Source organism: Vanacampus margaritifer, chromosome 19 (genome assembly GCF_051991255.1).
Source record: "Vanacampus margaritifer isolate UIUO_Vmar chromosome 19, RoL_Vmar_1.0, whole genome shotgun sequence".
In the NCBI taxonomy this organism is placed as follows: domain Eukaryota; kingdom Metazoa; phylum Chordata; class Actinopteri; order Syngnathiformes; family Syngnathidae; genus Vanacampus; species Vanacampus margaritifer.
This window is the reverse complement of record NC_135450.1, coordinates 18472663-18487932: the sequence shown is the minus strand read 5'-3', so window position 1 is coordinate 18487932 and position 15270 is coordinate 18472663. Positions and strand designations below refer to the sequence as shown.

General features: G+C 51.2%; 2 protein-coding genes across 12 annotated transcripts in view; both read right to left on the bottom strand.

The window, feature by feature from the left end:
• Positions 1-3465: 3465 nt before the first annotated feature.
• tmem18 (transmembrane protein 18) lies at positions 3466-5911 on the bottom strand. The gene is made up of 5 exons (XM_077553300.1): positions 5661-5911; positions 5424-5541; positions 5207-5261; positions 5013-5106; positions 3466-4908 (listed from the first exon to the last, which is right to left on the bottom strand). The coding sequence occupies exons 1-5, from the start codon at positions 5751-5753 to the stop codon at positions 4816-4818; spliced, it is 453 nt and encodes a 150-aa protein (XP_077409426.1). The 5' UTR covers positions 5754-5911; the 3' UTR covers positions 3466-4815.
• Positions 5912-6821: 910 nt separating this feature from the next.
• Positions 6822-15270, bottom strand: part of nhsl1b (NHS-like 1b) — a 51794-nt gene continuing 43345 nt past the window's right edge. For 10 of the 11 annotated variants that reach the window (XM_077553291.1, XM_077553292.1, XM_077553296.1 and 7 more), the window contains 4 exons: positions 14950-15084; positions 11400-14114; positions 10177-10288; positions 6822-8659 (listed from right to left, as the gene is read on the bottom strand). In XM_077553291.1, coding sequence (XP_077409417.1) covers positions 8119-8659; positions 10177-10288; positions 11400-14114; positions 14950-15084 — 3503 coding nt within the window. In that variant the 3' untranslated portion in view covers positions 6822-8118. The remainder of the gene's footprint in view (positions 8660-10176; positions 10289-11399; positions 14115-14949; positions 15085-15270) is intronic. The other variant, XM_077553289.1, reaches the window with a different exon arrangement.

The following is a 15270-nucleotide window of genomic DNA, read 5'->3' as shown; positions in this document are numbered from 1 at the left end:
TTATGTCGACCGTTCCGGTCAAGAAGTTCCGTCGCGTGGCTTTCCGCACAACAAAGCCCAAAGATCGTCCGCACACACACACACAAGACATTGTGAAAGCAGCGGCGGTGCGGCGTGAACAAACATTGGTCCTGCTTGCTAATGTCTTTCTTTCCCTTGTGACTCTCGGGCCTGTTTATTCATCCACATAAGTGTCGGGGACGATTCGCTATCAGGATCAATTAAGACAAGTGATGAAGCGTCTTGACATGATTGGAAGGCGATGCGTCACGAAACGCAGGTCAGAAGATGTTTTTTTCTTTTTCTTTCACAAAATCAGGTGAGTCATCCACTTGCTGAACATACATCATTTATTAAAAGCTTTTTTTTTATGTTTACAGAATGGGGGGAAAAAAAACTCAAATAACTGGACAGCATTTTCCGTTTTAACAAGTGGAGAGAGTTTTATTTTATTTTATTTTTATTTTTTTTAAGAAACCAGCATGAGATGTCAATCATTTATTTGTCCTGGTCTGCACTCGCTGACTGACCTGCTAGCTTGGCTGAAATTACTATAAAATACGCATCTCCAGAAGAAATACATAAATACACATCCCTCCCTCATTTGCTAAAAAAAAACGAGCATAAGTCTAGCAAAGAGAGTTTGTGTTTGCCTGCTACATTTTTGTTCATCTTGAATTCATGACTGCATTGTGATAAACAAAACTTCAAGAGTAACATTTAATACGTCATGTTAGCAACTTAGCAGCCGTGGCTAGCTGACGTAGGCTAATGCTAGCTTGAAATTGTTAGCGCTTTTATTTAGTTGAAGGTGGTGCGAGCAGGTTCTCTGCTGTCAGTGACCATTTTGAATAAACAAGCAGACAAACACTTTCACAATCGCTCGTCATTCAGAATGGGCGCAAGTCTTTGTTTTTTTATCCTCTTTGTCTTTATGGTACATTTGAGCTCAGTCATTTTGTTTTAGTACAGTAAATATATTGCCTTGTTATGTAAACATGTCATTTGAGCTTAATAGTATTTTAGTTAGTCCCATTTTTACGATCTGTTTTAAGACTGCAGATGACAATTAGGCTTCTGGACAATTCTGCCATATTTACTGAAATGTTTATTAATATGCACCGTCTGTGATATAAATACATTTTGAGGAAAGATTGAAATCTTGTTTACAAACAGCAAACTCACCATTTAACCGCAATAAAAACAAAACAGTTTGCCTGAAAGTCTTCACGCTTTAATCAAATTAGCGTCGCCGTGTACAGTTGATCATTTCTTTTTTGGCTTCTTCTACTGCATAACGTTTTAAAATCCTTTCTTGTCATTATTATACAACATCCATCCATCCATCCATCCATTTTCTTGGCCGCTTTTCCTCACAAGGGTCGCGGGGGTGCTGGAGCCTATCCCAGCTGGCTTCGGGCAGTAGGCGGGGTACACCCTGAACTGGTTGCCAGCAAATCGCAGTATTATACAACATTTCCTTGTAAATTCCAGTTCGTCTGGAGACAAGCTCAAGAAGTAAACTTGGATCGACTGCTGCAGGAGCTTTGAAAAGCCAGCAGAGGGCGCTCCTTCTTTTCCAAGTCCAACATTTCATGTCTTGTCCTTGCGACACAATGGAGCGCTAACAGTTTGTCAAATTTGAACGATGACAAAGACATCAAATGAGGCTTGAAAATGCCAACAAATCATGCAATCGTCTGTGCTCCCAAATGCTGCGTCCGTCCTTGTCTACTGAATGCGCTGAAACGACTCAACTGTCACTCAAACACAAACAAAGTAGTACGAGCTGCAAACAGGGATGCTAGTTTGCTAGCTTGCTGGAACTTGTGAACTTGATTTGGGATTCATCGGTGGCACTTGAAATGGTGGCAGGTGTGAGCTGACTCCCGTTTCAAAAGAGTTTCATGCCAGCATTGCGGTCATGACAGGGTGTGCACACTTGTGCAACCCTCTGTTTCTTATTTTCCGCCGTTGATGAAGGGATAGCAGAAGAAGTTTGCCAATGATTGGTCTTGGGTTCGTGATGATGTCACACAAGTCTGGCATTTCAACAACAGGGGTGTGTAGACTTTTTATAGGCACTCCGAAGTGGAAAATTGCTCGCAGGGCCGATTTTGTCGAGCCGCGGCGGGCGTCTGTTTGTCCAGACGATGAGAGAAATGCAGGCAGGCCCGCCTTCTTCGTTCCATCTTGCTGAGGCGAGCCATCCAAAAAGATTGATTTGTTGATCGGCATCTTTCGGCCATTTTGTTTCAAGGTGAACAATCCTGTCAACTGCAAACTATCTGGTTTAGAATCCAAAATGGAGCAAACAGCAGAGATGTTTTCTTTTTGCAGCTTAAGCTGACAAAAGCAAACTTGTTTTGTGGCGACTAATTGAGTGCGACGAGACCTTGTTGCCGCCAATTAGCGTCCGCATGCATAATGAGGACTCATATTACAACATCAGCATGAAAAAAAAGATGTTTTCTTTTCTTTAATTGCTTCCGTTGACACCTTTAATTGCGGCGAATGACTGAGAGAAAAGCAAATCCATTACCGCCGTCAAAACATTCGTCATCGGGCGACAATTGAGCGCGGGCGCGAGGGAGGGAAAAGTCGGTGGTTAACTAGCTGGACGTGTTTAATAATAATAATAACGCATTAGATTTATAGAGCGCTTTTTTGGACGCTCCACAATGGATGCATTATTCGTGCACTCACACATTCGCACCGTGGCGGCGGGAAGCTACTTCAGTCTTGAGGAAGGCTGACGGAAGCGAGGCCGCCAATGTGCGCCTACGGCCCCTCCCACCAACACCGAACATTCGCACCTTCCATACGACGACACGTGACTCGGGGTGAGCCGACCTTCCGGTTACTGGACGACCGTCTACGCCACGGCCGCCGCATGCCGCAGAGTTGGGCGTGGTCCGGCTGTGATTGACAGCTGCAAGTGGCTAAGAAGGCGTTTAGGGGGCGTGTACGAGAATGAGCCGGTGGCTGGCGGGGGCGACGACGTCACGCGCCACAAGTGACGTCGTCCGTATCGTGTCGTCTAACGAGAGGACAATCAGACAAACTGAGTTGATGTCAGGGATAAACCTGAAGATGGCGCCAAACGCACGCTTTTTGCCCCAAATTTAAGCTTTCAACAAACATGCATTCAAATGTCCAAATAATGACCAGGACATGTGGACGGCGTTTGTCCACACCAGTTTATGCAATTTATCAGCAAGAAAAAAAAAACTGTTGATTTAGTGATGCGTCACCCTTGAAGTGTTTGTTGTGTTAACGTTGGTGTCAATTTGTCCAAGCGTTCGTGCCGACCTGCAGCTGCCGCACTTTTCACCCCGACTTGGATGGAACCGTGGGAAAAAAGGACAACAAAACGTTGCTTTGTGACAACACACTGGGGAGGGAGAACTTTGAAGGAATGGGATCTTTTTATATCAAACTGAAAATTTAATGGAAAACACTGACTTGTCTATACATATATTTATTTGTTTACATTCAAAATATTTGTTCCAAAAACATTCTACAAGTTACACAAAATCGTATGCCAACAGAACTTCTATTTTATAAAGAAAATAACTGATTTGAAAGTCAATTGTGGATGAAAGAAAACAAATTTTGATTAAAATGCCTGAAAACGAGTCGAGCCAAGCAATTACTAAAAAATCAAGTTCACAGCTGCTTGCCTTGACAATCGCTAATCAGCTAATCAGTCAGTCGACGCCTGCCGCGGCCAAATGGCTTCAATCACACACGCTCCTCATTTGCTTTCATCCAGGATGTAACGTGACACCTCTTCATCATCCTCCTCCTCCTCCTCCTCATCATCACCCCCTTCTTCTACTGGCCTCATACCAGGGCCCTTCGTTTATTTTAGTTCATGGCGCCCTCTAGTGGCCAGCTGGTGAATAACTGAGAGGCCGTGTTGGCAAACTTTCCCTAGATGACGTCACGGGGTGAAAGCCAGCTGAAAAGGGTTTTCCTTTTGGACACAAGTGTTGAAACGGACGCGACGCCACTTAGTTCCTGACGACATCATCGTGCGACGGCGACGATGGCTGACGTGACGTCATCAACTTTGCAAGAATTCTCAGCTTCTGCTCATGTCAAGTGTTGCCCAAAAAGATTTGATAGCAAGAGTGTTAATTGTTTGCATGAAGGTTTTTCAGAATTTTGCCAAATTTACCAAAATTATGAAAATAAGTTTCAAATTTCAGCAATTCTATTTGAATGCAACCCATACAAAAAAAAAAGTTTGCAATTTGTCGCTGCCATATGAAAAACACTTGTGTCCATTGTTTTTTGTTTTTTTCCATTTTTGGATTCAGCATTCAATTTCATCCCAAAAGCGTAAAAAGGTCAAAAATGGACATGCGTGTTTTTCACATAGCAGCGACGAATTGTGTCCTATTCTTATCTACATGGAATGGACACAAATGTTGATATAGGGATCAAAAACTTCTCATTTTTGAAAACAAAGTCAAACAATGAATTGAAGCGTCTTCTTTGGCATCAGCCGCCAGCAGTTAGCCAGCTAGCGACGTCTATGGTCGGAAAAACGTATCTTCCTGTCAGATAGTCTGCTGGCGTGGCCACTTTAGAGTGCCCCGTTGTTGGCCGCCAGTGTGTGAAAATCATGTAGAGTGAGGAGGAAGAAAGAAGAAACAAACCAAGTCAGACTTGGAATCCAACTTTCACAGCACTTCCTCTGAGGTTGCATTTGTTTTTGTATGTTGTGGCGGGCGGGGCGAGCGGGCGGGGCCGTACGTGGCCACCCCTGCTAACAAAGGGAACGCTGTGACGTACGAGAGGAAAGCGTCAGTGGCTTTTCTTGGCAAGGCGCGCCTTGCGCTTGAGCTGCAGCGTCTTCAGCTGGACCATCGTGGAGAAGGTCCTGGAGAGCCACACCGTCTGCGGCGCACAAATTCACTTGCTCAATGCTAACAACACGCAGCCTCCAGAACAAAAAAAATAGTGGTATCTTTGTCCCTCCCGACAACCAAATGTCATATTACCACAATGATGACGGCGTTGAAGAGCAACGGGATGGAGAAGACCAACGAGATGAACATTCCCTTGGAGTCAAAGTACTGGAACTCGGAGAACAACCTGCAACAGGTTTCACCTTCACTCATTCAAGCGCACACTGACATGTCACAATGGAGCAAACATTCCCAAAACGTGACCGGACCGGACCGGCTCGGCTTACCTCCAGTTCATTGCTGCCAGCTCATTTAAATATTCAGCACTGGATACTAAGGCAACTGTGGGAAACAACAACACCAAACACTCAACATATACTTGCAGTTCGAGGTCACAATTCGCCATCAAAATCCTTTCGTTACATGCTAGCAACAAGTCTTACTTTAAAGTCTGTACTAAATCAAAACAAGGTGGCGATCCAATGAATCGTTTTCTTTTCTTACTGATGAGCAGGAAGTGGCAGATCTGCGCTCTGTAAAACTTGCACGTCAGCAAAGTCAGGCAAAGACAAACGATGTGAAACGCCAAAGCAGCCAGCAGCCACGGCTCCGACCACTTCACCTGCAAACAACACAAAAACAAACCGTCGACACGCCGAAAGTCAAACAAACAAAACGACCGCGTTTGGCTTGGCGACGACTGCGCTTAGCGCGCTAGCGTCACTCATTTGTTGAACCTACAGACATGAGGAAGGTCCAAATGGAGGTAATTCTTAAATTGCTAAAGCCGTCGATGGGTATGGAGCTGATGTTGACGGGTTTGGGGCTTGTCATCTTCACAAAACACACACAAATTAAAACCCAAGCGCGACTAGCTGTAGCATGTACAACAAACAAGATCACGATGACGTCACGGCGAAAGCCTCCGCCTCCTCCTTCTTCTTCTTCATTCCCGGCACAGGCACATCAAGCGCATTGCTGCCCTCCGCTGGTCACATGATGATCACGCACCTCCAAGACAGAGAGAGATTTGGCTCACACAAATAAATTCGTAATTTTCACGTGTTTTTCACATACGCAAATATATCTGTGATTTTTACATGCATGGGAAGAGATTCTAAATCTAAATCAAACCATCCCCGGCCAGAAACACAAAAAAAAGCACTTGAAGAAACTGCTTGGAAAATTGCCTTCAGTTCTTCAAACTTCACTTATGGTGCCCTCTCCTGGCCAAAAGCAAGACTGCGCTGAATTGGAAACATTTGGGCATCTTTGTAATCTTCGTGCACGCACACACGTGAATATAAACAAACAAAAAGACAAATCTTTTTTTTAATATAAGTCAGTACAAATGTAAAAAATATGTATGTAAACCTTTGTGCTGATTTATATAATTGTAAAAATGTACAAGTGCAGTGGCCTTGCGAAGCCTTTTGACATGCTTGTGATTAAAAAAGAATTGAATTTAACTTGACATCCTGTGCAAATACCAACAGCTGTGAAATGCTCCTTTTGTTTGCGTCTTAATGTTACAGTGCCCCCCAGTGGCCATTTTTTTGGGGATTCGCTGTGGAAAAAGCGCGCCAAGGGCACCGGTGACGTCAATTGTCCACTGTCTCGGCACGTCTTGTCCTTTTGGTGGGATTGGACAGAAAAGCCCCGCCCACCCAGCCACCGTCACATAATGAGCTGCTGATTTGGCATTTGTGGAAGGTGGGAATCCGGACCGAGACGCAGTCATCACATTGAAAGGCAAACGTGATTTACGAGCCGGTTTTAATTGAAAGTGGACAGTCGTATCGATGGCCTCAATAATACTTGATATGAAATAATCCATCCTTACGTTGAAATCAAATAGGTTTCATTCAGCAAGCAAACAAAATCAATGAAAAACAGTGCACGTGGCTTTAAACTTTCATTTATTTACAAACACTACAGAACAATATGTAACAAAAAAAAGAGGGATCAACGGCAGTTTGTGTGACTTTGGCGACCACTAGCCAAAGAAGAACCGGTTGGAAAAATGATCATCGAAGCTGGTTTTCAGGAAAACGTTTTGGACAAACAAACGGAACAGCACAAGAACGCACAGTGCAAAAGGTCCAATTGGAAGTTTTTTTGTTTTGGACAGCACCTTGTCCACTTTTTGTCTCGGTGAACAGACATGCTTCAGAGCAATACATTGAAAACATGCACATTTTTTTTGGGGGGGGCGCTTGAAACGTGCATTTCAACTTCTCAAATGCGTCATAAACATTTTGCAACACAAAAACAACCTGTGAACATGCATGTGCCTTTAAGAGGCGGGACTTGGCGGTGACATCCGAGAATCTGCGTAAGTGTCCGGGTGTGAGCCGTGGCCCACAACAGCTCCTGCACGAGTCTACTCGTTATGCCATTTGCTGGCTGAAAAGTGCATCGGCAACAGTGGCTCTCCTTTCCCACATGCGAGGGCATTACAGGAGGGAAGTGCAGTGGGACAGACAGACAGTGACTCAGCACTTTTGTATTGTTCTTTATTACAAAGAGAACACGGGATTGTATAAAGTGCAGTGAAAAAAGGATTGTATTGGAGAATTTGTGTGTTAGATGTGCACCTTTAAGGGGCGTGGCCTTATTGCTTGACATCAGGAGCTGGAGTGCGCAAGTTGTGGCTCCTTGTGAGTGTTTTCATTTTGCATCCTTGGATTTCTTAGTCTCAAAATGCAACAGCGACGTTTCCTGCTTTGTTTTTTGGCCTTCATTTGAAGCACAAAATTGTGGCCAGTAGCAAAAAAACAAAACGAGCGTTCATGAATGAAAACTGTGTAAGTTGGGGCACGCAAAGGTCAAGTGTCAACCCGTGTACCATAAAAGTAAACTCAAATCCCACCACTGGTTTGCCGCACGGATCGATTGGAACAAAAAGAAAAAAAAGATCTCTTTTGCCGCACGGATCAATATCCGTCGCGATCGGGAATGCCGCTGATCGGGAATGCCGCTGATCGTCCGCCTCTGTGGGATTCAACAACAAACTCTTGTCGGCCTATGAAAAATCGTAACGAGCCTGAACGGCGGGAAAAACAAAGTTTGCGGAGCGCGTTGTGGTACTGGACTGAAGCATGCCTGCTCGTCAAAACGCAGGAAGGACGCGCGACGGCAGAACGTAAACAAACGCATGAAAATGAAACCTGAAGAAGCTCCCAAGTCCTTTGAGTCCTCAACGGCCGCCGTCGTCAGATAAGGTGGCGTTGGCGTCGGCGTACTCGCCGTCTCGCTCGCAGATGACGGTCATGGGGCTGCTGAGGATCCGACATCGCGCGTTGTATTTGCTGCTGGCGGCCGACGGGGGCGTGCGCGAGCGGCCGTACTTGAAGGCGGCCGGCGGCGACAGCGCCGGCGCCTCGTAGCGGCCGCGCTCGTCCGCCGCGCGCTTGCCGCGGGGCGGCGAGGACGGCGGCGGCGGGGGGTCGCGCTCGCGCTGCCAGCGGGGGTCGGTGGAACGCAGCATCTCGGCGGCGGACATGCGGAAGGCGCCGTCCGAACGGCTGCCCTTCTTCAGCAGCAGCGCTTTGAAGTTGTCGCTGCTGGTGGACGACTTGCGCAGCGGACGCTGGATGGAGCCCGACGGCCGCGACAAGCACGCCGACACGGGGGAGCCGCAGGGGGGCGTGGTGGGGGGCGTCGCGGGGGGCGACTGACTCCCCGACCGGGGCTTGTCTTCTTCCGACTCTTTGCGACCCAGGACCTTCCGCTTGGACCTGCCGACGGGAAACGTCATCATCAGGACGGCGCGGCAGCATCAAACTCAACTCGCGTCACATCCAAAATGACAAGACCCCCCCCCCCCCCTATTAATATGTTTCAAACGTTAGCCCCCCCCCCCCAAATATTTTGTTGACATACTAAAATGAAAAAGAAATGACGAAAATTTGAAAAATGTGGGTTTTGATCAACTGTCAGAAAAAAAACTTCTTCTGTGACCTTTGACATCAATTGTCAACTTTGGAATGCGTCGACACAAATCAAGTTGGAAATGCGGCAAACTATGGATGGATTTGAAGTATTTTATAAAATATTTGTGTTATTTGATAGATTAAAATGAAGAAAATATCAAAACAATTTCACAAATGCATTTAACATGTGTTTGCTTATTAATGAATTCATTTATTGTAAAATAGTTTCCACATTTCCATTTTTTTCATGAATGAATTAGTTTGCCTCGAATCTGTCCGTATTGAAAAGGAAACGCCACAAAGAGAAATTGCGTTGCAGCAATGAAGGCGGCAGTGAGACAAAATCGCTAATCCTCAGATTAGATGTCAGCGAGGGGAGGGGTGGGGTGTGGGGGGTGCGGGGGTGTGGGGGGTGCGGTGTTTTGCAAAGTGGAATGTGCCGGCGTTGGCCTACATTCAAGCCGACGCTGGCGCCTCGCTCGGCTTACATAAGCACGCAACGTTAGCATAGCGCCGGCAACACAAACGGATGCCGGCTGGACGGCGTTTCCTTGGCGTCTCATCTGTCACGTGATCACGTTTCATGTCACGCTTGTGCCGCTCATCGCCGGCTTTTCAACTCCGTCATCTGGGACGGACGTCTGAACCGCCATATTGGTCCAGTCCATTTGACAACATGTGGAAGACAATCCCGCTTTGTAATGACTGACGGGTTCCTGTAGATGGCGACGTTTGCAAGCTTTGGACTCAAATTGCAAGCGCTCAACTCAGAGAAGTGAAACGTGAGCTTGAAAAATAAAGTGTCACGCCGCATGACAAATTCATGTGCCCCTCCCCCTTCCTGCTTGCAACAGCGTATACGAGATGTGTGTCAGAGAGCGCAAAAGCACACACAAGATGGCACTTTTGCATCTCTTGAGTGCAGGGAGACAAAATGGAGCTCGGCTGCGGTCTGAAGAGGCAACAAGGCGTCACACGACGGCAACTTGACAACTTCAGAGTTTGGCAAAATGAGACTCATTTGCTGGTTTGCTTTTTGGCCCAAAATTAAACTGGGTTCAGATAGTGAGCATACAAATCTTCAAGCGGTTTCATGTTAGCTGCACTTGAAACTAGACGCAAAACAAGTCGGCTGGCTTCATGCTAACGCCTCGCCAAAGAGCACGGACGGGTCAAAGGGCAACTAAAGAACAAAGCACTAATGAGACTGCAAACGAGGCACTTTTGGGAAAGCGAGCGGGAAGCTCCTTCCTGCCCGCCCACGACTGCTCGACTGCTCGACTGCTCGCCGGTCGAGCGCAAGACAACGCTGCCGCTCGTACCTGTGTATGGCGGCGAAGAGGTCCTCGGTGGTCCGGGTGGGCGTGGGAGTGGGGGTGACCATGCTGGCCGTCTCCGGGGTCCCGTCGGGCGCCGCCTCGTCAAACACGTCACCTGCCGGACGCACACACGCATGCCGGGTTACATCCGTCGTCCGCTCGCCGACATGCCGGCGATGCGCCGCCGCCGCCGGCTGCCAGCGCTCTCGGGTTACGCGCAAGCGTCCGCTTCATCCCCTACAAACAGCCGCCGCCCTCCCCTCCCCGTCATGCCATGGAGCCCCTCCCCCCTTGGCTACTAGCATCATAAGCGCCCCCCCCCACACGCTAAAGCCGCCAGCGGCTGCAAGAGCGACAGCAAGAAAAACAGCAAAAGGATTTCACTGTCCTGCCGCTCTTGTGTAAATCGTGCAAAGAAAGAAAGAGAGAAAGAAAGCATCGAAATTGTGCTGGTCTCCGCCAACATCCGAGACGACACTATTTTGCCCAATTTGTTTTGTTCCATCCGGTTGTGACGTCACCGCGGTCACATGATGATGTCATCTGTCATGTGACAAAGCAAACCATCATCAGGTAGGACGAGACGCTCCTAAAATTGGCCCAAGAAGCAAAGTGGCAAATGAAGACTTTGAACTTTCACCTCCCATCTCCACAATCTGCAGGCCGTGAAGTGCCGCTGAGCGCCGTCCTCGCCGGCGAAGCCGACTTTGCAATTTCCCGGCTAACCATCATTAAACCGGCGCAACCAGACGGGCGCCACCAGCATTTGCCGAGCGCCGATCACGTTGAAAGTAGTTCACGCCGTAACGAATTCCTTCGTCACAAAAAACGATGGCATTCACGATGTCAGATGAATCCCACCCTTCATTGTGACCGCAGACGATCCTTTGAATGATCCGTTTCCGTTGAAGCCGCGCAGCTCGCGTTTCAGCAATAAACACAACTACATGCGCTTCATACATTTTTGTGTTTGACAATATTTGTTCATGTCAAACTATTTCCCCCATTTGAAATCATGCAAGTAATTAAGTGATGAGTAAAAGAGGAGGACGAGCGTGTGCAGTGCATCAAAAATGGTCGAAGACGTCCTCATAACATAAAAAGTGGAACAAATGAACACATAACAGCTGCGCTTGGAATTTGCCGGCAAAAAATGTTGATTAAAAAGCCTCCAAATTCTCAGATGTGATTCCAAATGGTTTGACAGCTCTCGTTGCAAAACAAACCTGCGTCGTTCTCCTGGGAGTTGACGGAGTCCGCCCAACTGCTGCCGCCGTCCTCGGTGCCGTCGTCCTCGTCCTCGTCCTCGTCGTGGAAGATTTCCGGGTCCGAGACGCCGGCGATTTGGGCAGCCGTCTCGCAACTTTGCTCGTGCGATTGCGCCGCTGCGTCCGCGTCCCTGCACGGAGACGGGACCGCCTCCTGGACTGGTTGGGGATTCGGCGACAGGGCAAAAGACAATTTGTCTTTCTTGGCCGTGGCGGGGGGCTTCCGTTTGACGGGGGGGCCGCCGTCGCTCGGCAATGCTTTCTGCACTTCTTCTATCCTCAGCAGGCAGTTCCGCTCATCAACTTTGTCGTTGTCAGCCGCGTCACCTCGGAGACCGCCGTCCAACGACGGCTCCTCCGGGAGCTCGGAGACAGGCGGCGGAGCAGGATCCTCCGAGGAGCCGTTGCGCAAGGCGGGCCGACACTCGTCCGAGTCCAGGCGGCCGTCGCTCTCCTTCCGCGTGCGTGCGACCGAGCGCAGCCGGACACTCTGCAGGGCAAACGGCGTGATGAGGAAGGCGGGACACTTTGCGGGACTTTCCGGAAGCTCGGCTTTGGCCGCCGCCTTTCTGGGGCGGACGGCGAGGGAAGCAGGCAACGGAGGAGGCGGCGGCGGCGGCGGCGGAACCGTGAGGGACGCAGGAGGCGAAGGAGGACACAAGGTGGGGCCGAAGAGCATTTCGTCCGAGGGTGGCGGTGGGAACTCCGGGGACGTGGAGCATCCCGGCGGCGGCGGCATATCTACATTCATGTCGGCTGGGAAGGGCGGCGGCGGGCTTAGCGGCGTGGTCGGAGCCGAGGACGAGGTCAGCGGCAGGTGCGCCGGCGCCTTGGGCGAGTCGGACGTGGTGGACGAGAGGGAGGTGGAAGAAGACGAGACGGAAAGCGACGAGAGCAGAGAAGATTTCCTCTCGGGGACTTTGGGTCTGGGGCGGCTGCCCGAGGGGGACGTGGACCTGATCCCGTTGGGGACGGGGGTCCCGGCGGTGGGGGTGTTGGACTGGCTGGAGTAGCCGCTGGAGGGCGACGTCAGCCTGTGCACTCGCTCCGGCGAGGACGTTTTACTTTTTGCCGGCAGCCTTTCCTCCTGAAGCGGCGTTCCCGGCCTCTCGCCGCTCCCGTTCTGCTGAGGCCCGCTTGACACGCCGTCCGCGCTCTGTGCCACCGGCGTCGGCGGTGCGCTCTGCTCACCGTGGTGGTTGCGTGGCGGGTATTCCGCGTAGTAGCCCCACGAGTCGGCATAGTCGGATCGCAGGCTGCTGCTGTCGCTGTGCGCGGGCGTGACCTGGCAAAGCGAGTACGCGTTGGAGACGCCGTTTGCGCTGGCGGCCGAACTGCCGGCGCTAACGCTACTCTGACTCCGCGGACGCGGCACCCAAGGGTCGTCGTAGTCGCTGCTGGGACTGTGCGAGGGCGACGACGGCGAGGCGCCGGGACCTCTGCCGAGCCGCAGCCCCAGCTGGAGGCTGTGCTGCAGGCTGGCGATCAGGTTGGGGTCCAACGTGCCCCCGAGGGGTTTCTTGGGACCGGCTTTGCGTCTTAGGGAGTCGGTTCGAGTCGGGGGCGGCGGGGGCTTCTTGGACTTGCGCAGGGAGATGCTTCGGGACAAGGAGCGGTCGCCGTACAAGCTCCCGTACTCGTCCTGATGGGCGGCCATCTGCCGGCACTCGTACATGCTGTGCCTGGCGGCCCGGTTGCCGTGACTACGCGAACGCAGACCCGAGTCCAAGTGCATGGAGGTGTAATAGCCGTCGTTGTCTTGGGAGTGGAGCGAGCTGGAATCGGTGGTGGTCCGAGATGAGGCCTCCAGGCTGGCGTACAGCTGATTGACGGGAGTGGACGAGCTGGACGTCAGCGTCCGCTGCGGGACCGCCACGTTCTCTGCCGTGTCGTAGATCCACTGCTCGTCCGTCTGAAGGGAAGGTGACGCGGGCGCCAGGCTGCTCCCCTCCGGTGTTGCGCCGGAAGTGGCCAGCGACGGACAGGTGGGGCTGTGGCTGACGAGGGGCTCGGCCCGAGAGACAGGCCGAGCCGTGGGCTGTCCCGCCGCGCTGAGGGCGACCACCTGCGCCGAACGGGACAGCGTGGCGTTGGGGATGAGCGAGGTGGCGTAGGCGGCATGCGGCGACACCGCACAGGCCGGACCCCCGCCCCAGTCGCCGGAAAGCGTCCGCCTCACCTCCTGGGACCTGGGCCTGGGGAGGGCGCCCGTCCTCGGGGCCTTCCTCATGTGCACCGCCGTGTCGTCCGCCTGCAGCTTTCCGATTTGCCGCCGCGGAGCGCCGCCATCTTGCGCCTTGATGGGGGTGCTGCTGTAGATGGGGTCGGCGCTGAGGGACACCCTGGCGCCTTGGCGGGGCAGACTGCTGAACGGCGAAGGGTCCCCGTTCCGCCGGCGGAGGCCCGAGCCGTCGCTGCCGCAGACGGAGATGCTGCCGGTGGAGGAGGACGTGGAGATGGCGGCCATCTGGGCGGCGATGCCCTGCCCTCGCTGAGCGCGGATTCTCCTCATGGACGGCGGCACCACCTTCACCTCGTCCGTCTGGCAGCTGGAATCTCGGGTGCGCGAGCGCCGCAGCGCCGAGTTGACGCTTCCCACCCGGCCCAGCGTGGAGTACTGGCCCGGGATGAACATGGAGTGCGGCCGCAGCTCTCCGCCGCGTCCTTTCGCAGCTGCCGGCACAAAACCAAAAAATCTTCATTAAAATACTCATTTTTAAAAATCCATCCGTTTGTTATCTGAAGCATGTTTCCTCGCGAGTGCAAATGTATTTGGGCAGAACAATATTGACAAGTGCCCCTAGATGGCAGCAGTGTTTACTTCCATATTGCCTTAGCCTTTGTCTAGGAGTCAACAAAGAGTCTGTCGGGGTTCGGCCATAACATGTGCACGTGAGCGCACGCCACCGACAGTACGTAGGTGGTCACGCCACATGCACACATGCAAGAAAGACAACATTTTCTCCACAAGGGGGAGGACTCGACATGCATGAAGCGGAACCCTTGAGTTTACAAATACGGCAAACGCTGACGACATGCAAACGAAAAGGAAGCATTTTCCGAACGGACTTCAAAGTCACTAAAAGTGCAGAATTTGAGAGTGTGCGTTTGAAAAAGTCCAAATCACGTCAAAATGAAAAATCCCAAACGAGTACATGAGCTTAATTGTTGCTTTGAAAATGTCAGGCAGGTAAAAGTCGTCAAGCTGTCGAGATGTTGCACACATCAAAAAAGTTGTTCAACAAAACAATCAAGCTCAGCCTAACTTCCTTAAGTTGACCTTCAATTGAAACGAAGAATGAAGAAAAAGTCGAGCAAATGACCATCATCAGTGGAAAGGAAAAAAAGAGGACGCTGGTTTTGAAGAAGCGGCGAGAAAGCGGCAGTTGCCGTCTGCATACAGCAGAGGGCAGCAGAGGGCAGCAGAGGGCAGCAGAGGGCAGCAGAGGGCAGCAGAGGGCAGCAGAGGGCAGCAGAGGGCAGCAGAGGGCAGCGACGCTTCCTGTACCTGACTCCAGCAGGACGTCGTCGTCGGGCAACCCTGAAATGGTCTTTCTGCGTTTGACCTTCGTGGGCCGGCGGGACACCGTGTCCGTGCCCACCAAGGAGCGCCGCACGCTCGCCTGACGGTCAAAGATGGCACCTGGCGGGGCGGCGGGGGGGCGGGGGGCCGGCCCAGACGCACATGCAGGCAACACAAGACAAGTGCAAACTGTTAGTGGTGGGCACATGCAGGGGACAAAAGGCTGCTCATCTTCAAGCAAACGTGCGTGCGTGCGTGCGTGCGTGCGTGGCAAAAAAAGAGAACATTTTCTCAACATGCGAAGAT

Bases quoted from the DNA above. Each gene is read 5' to 3' on its own strand.
- tmem18 (XM_077553300.1), bottom strand. From the start codon at position 5,753: ATGACAAGCCCCAAACCCGTCAACATCAGCTCCATACCCATCGACGGC. The intron at 5,262-5,423 runs GTAAGAAAAGAA...TGTTTCCCACAG, and splicing joins CTGCCACTTCCTGCTCATCA to TTGCCTTAGTATCCAGTGCT. The intron at 4,909-5,012 runs GTAATATGACAT...TGTGCGCCGCAG, and splicing joins TCAACGCCGTCATCATTGTG to ACGGTGTGGCTCTCCAGGAC.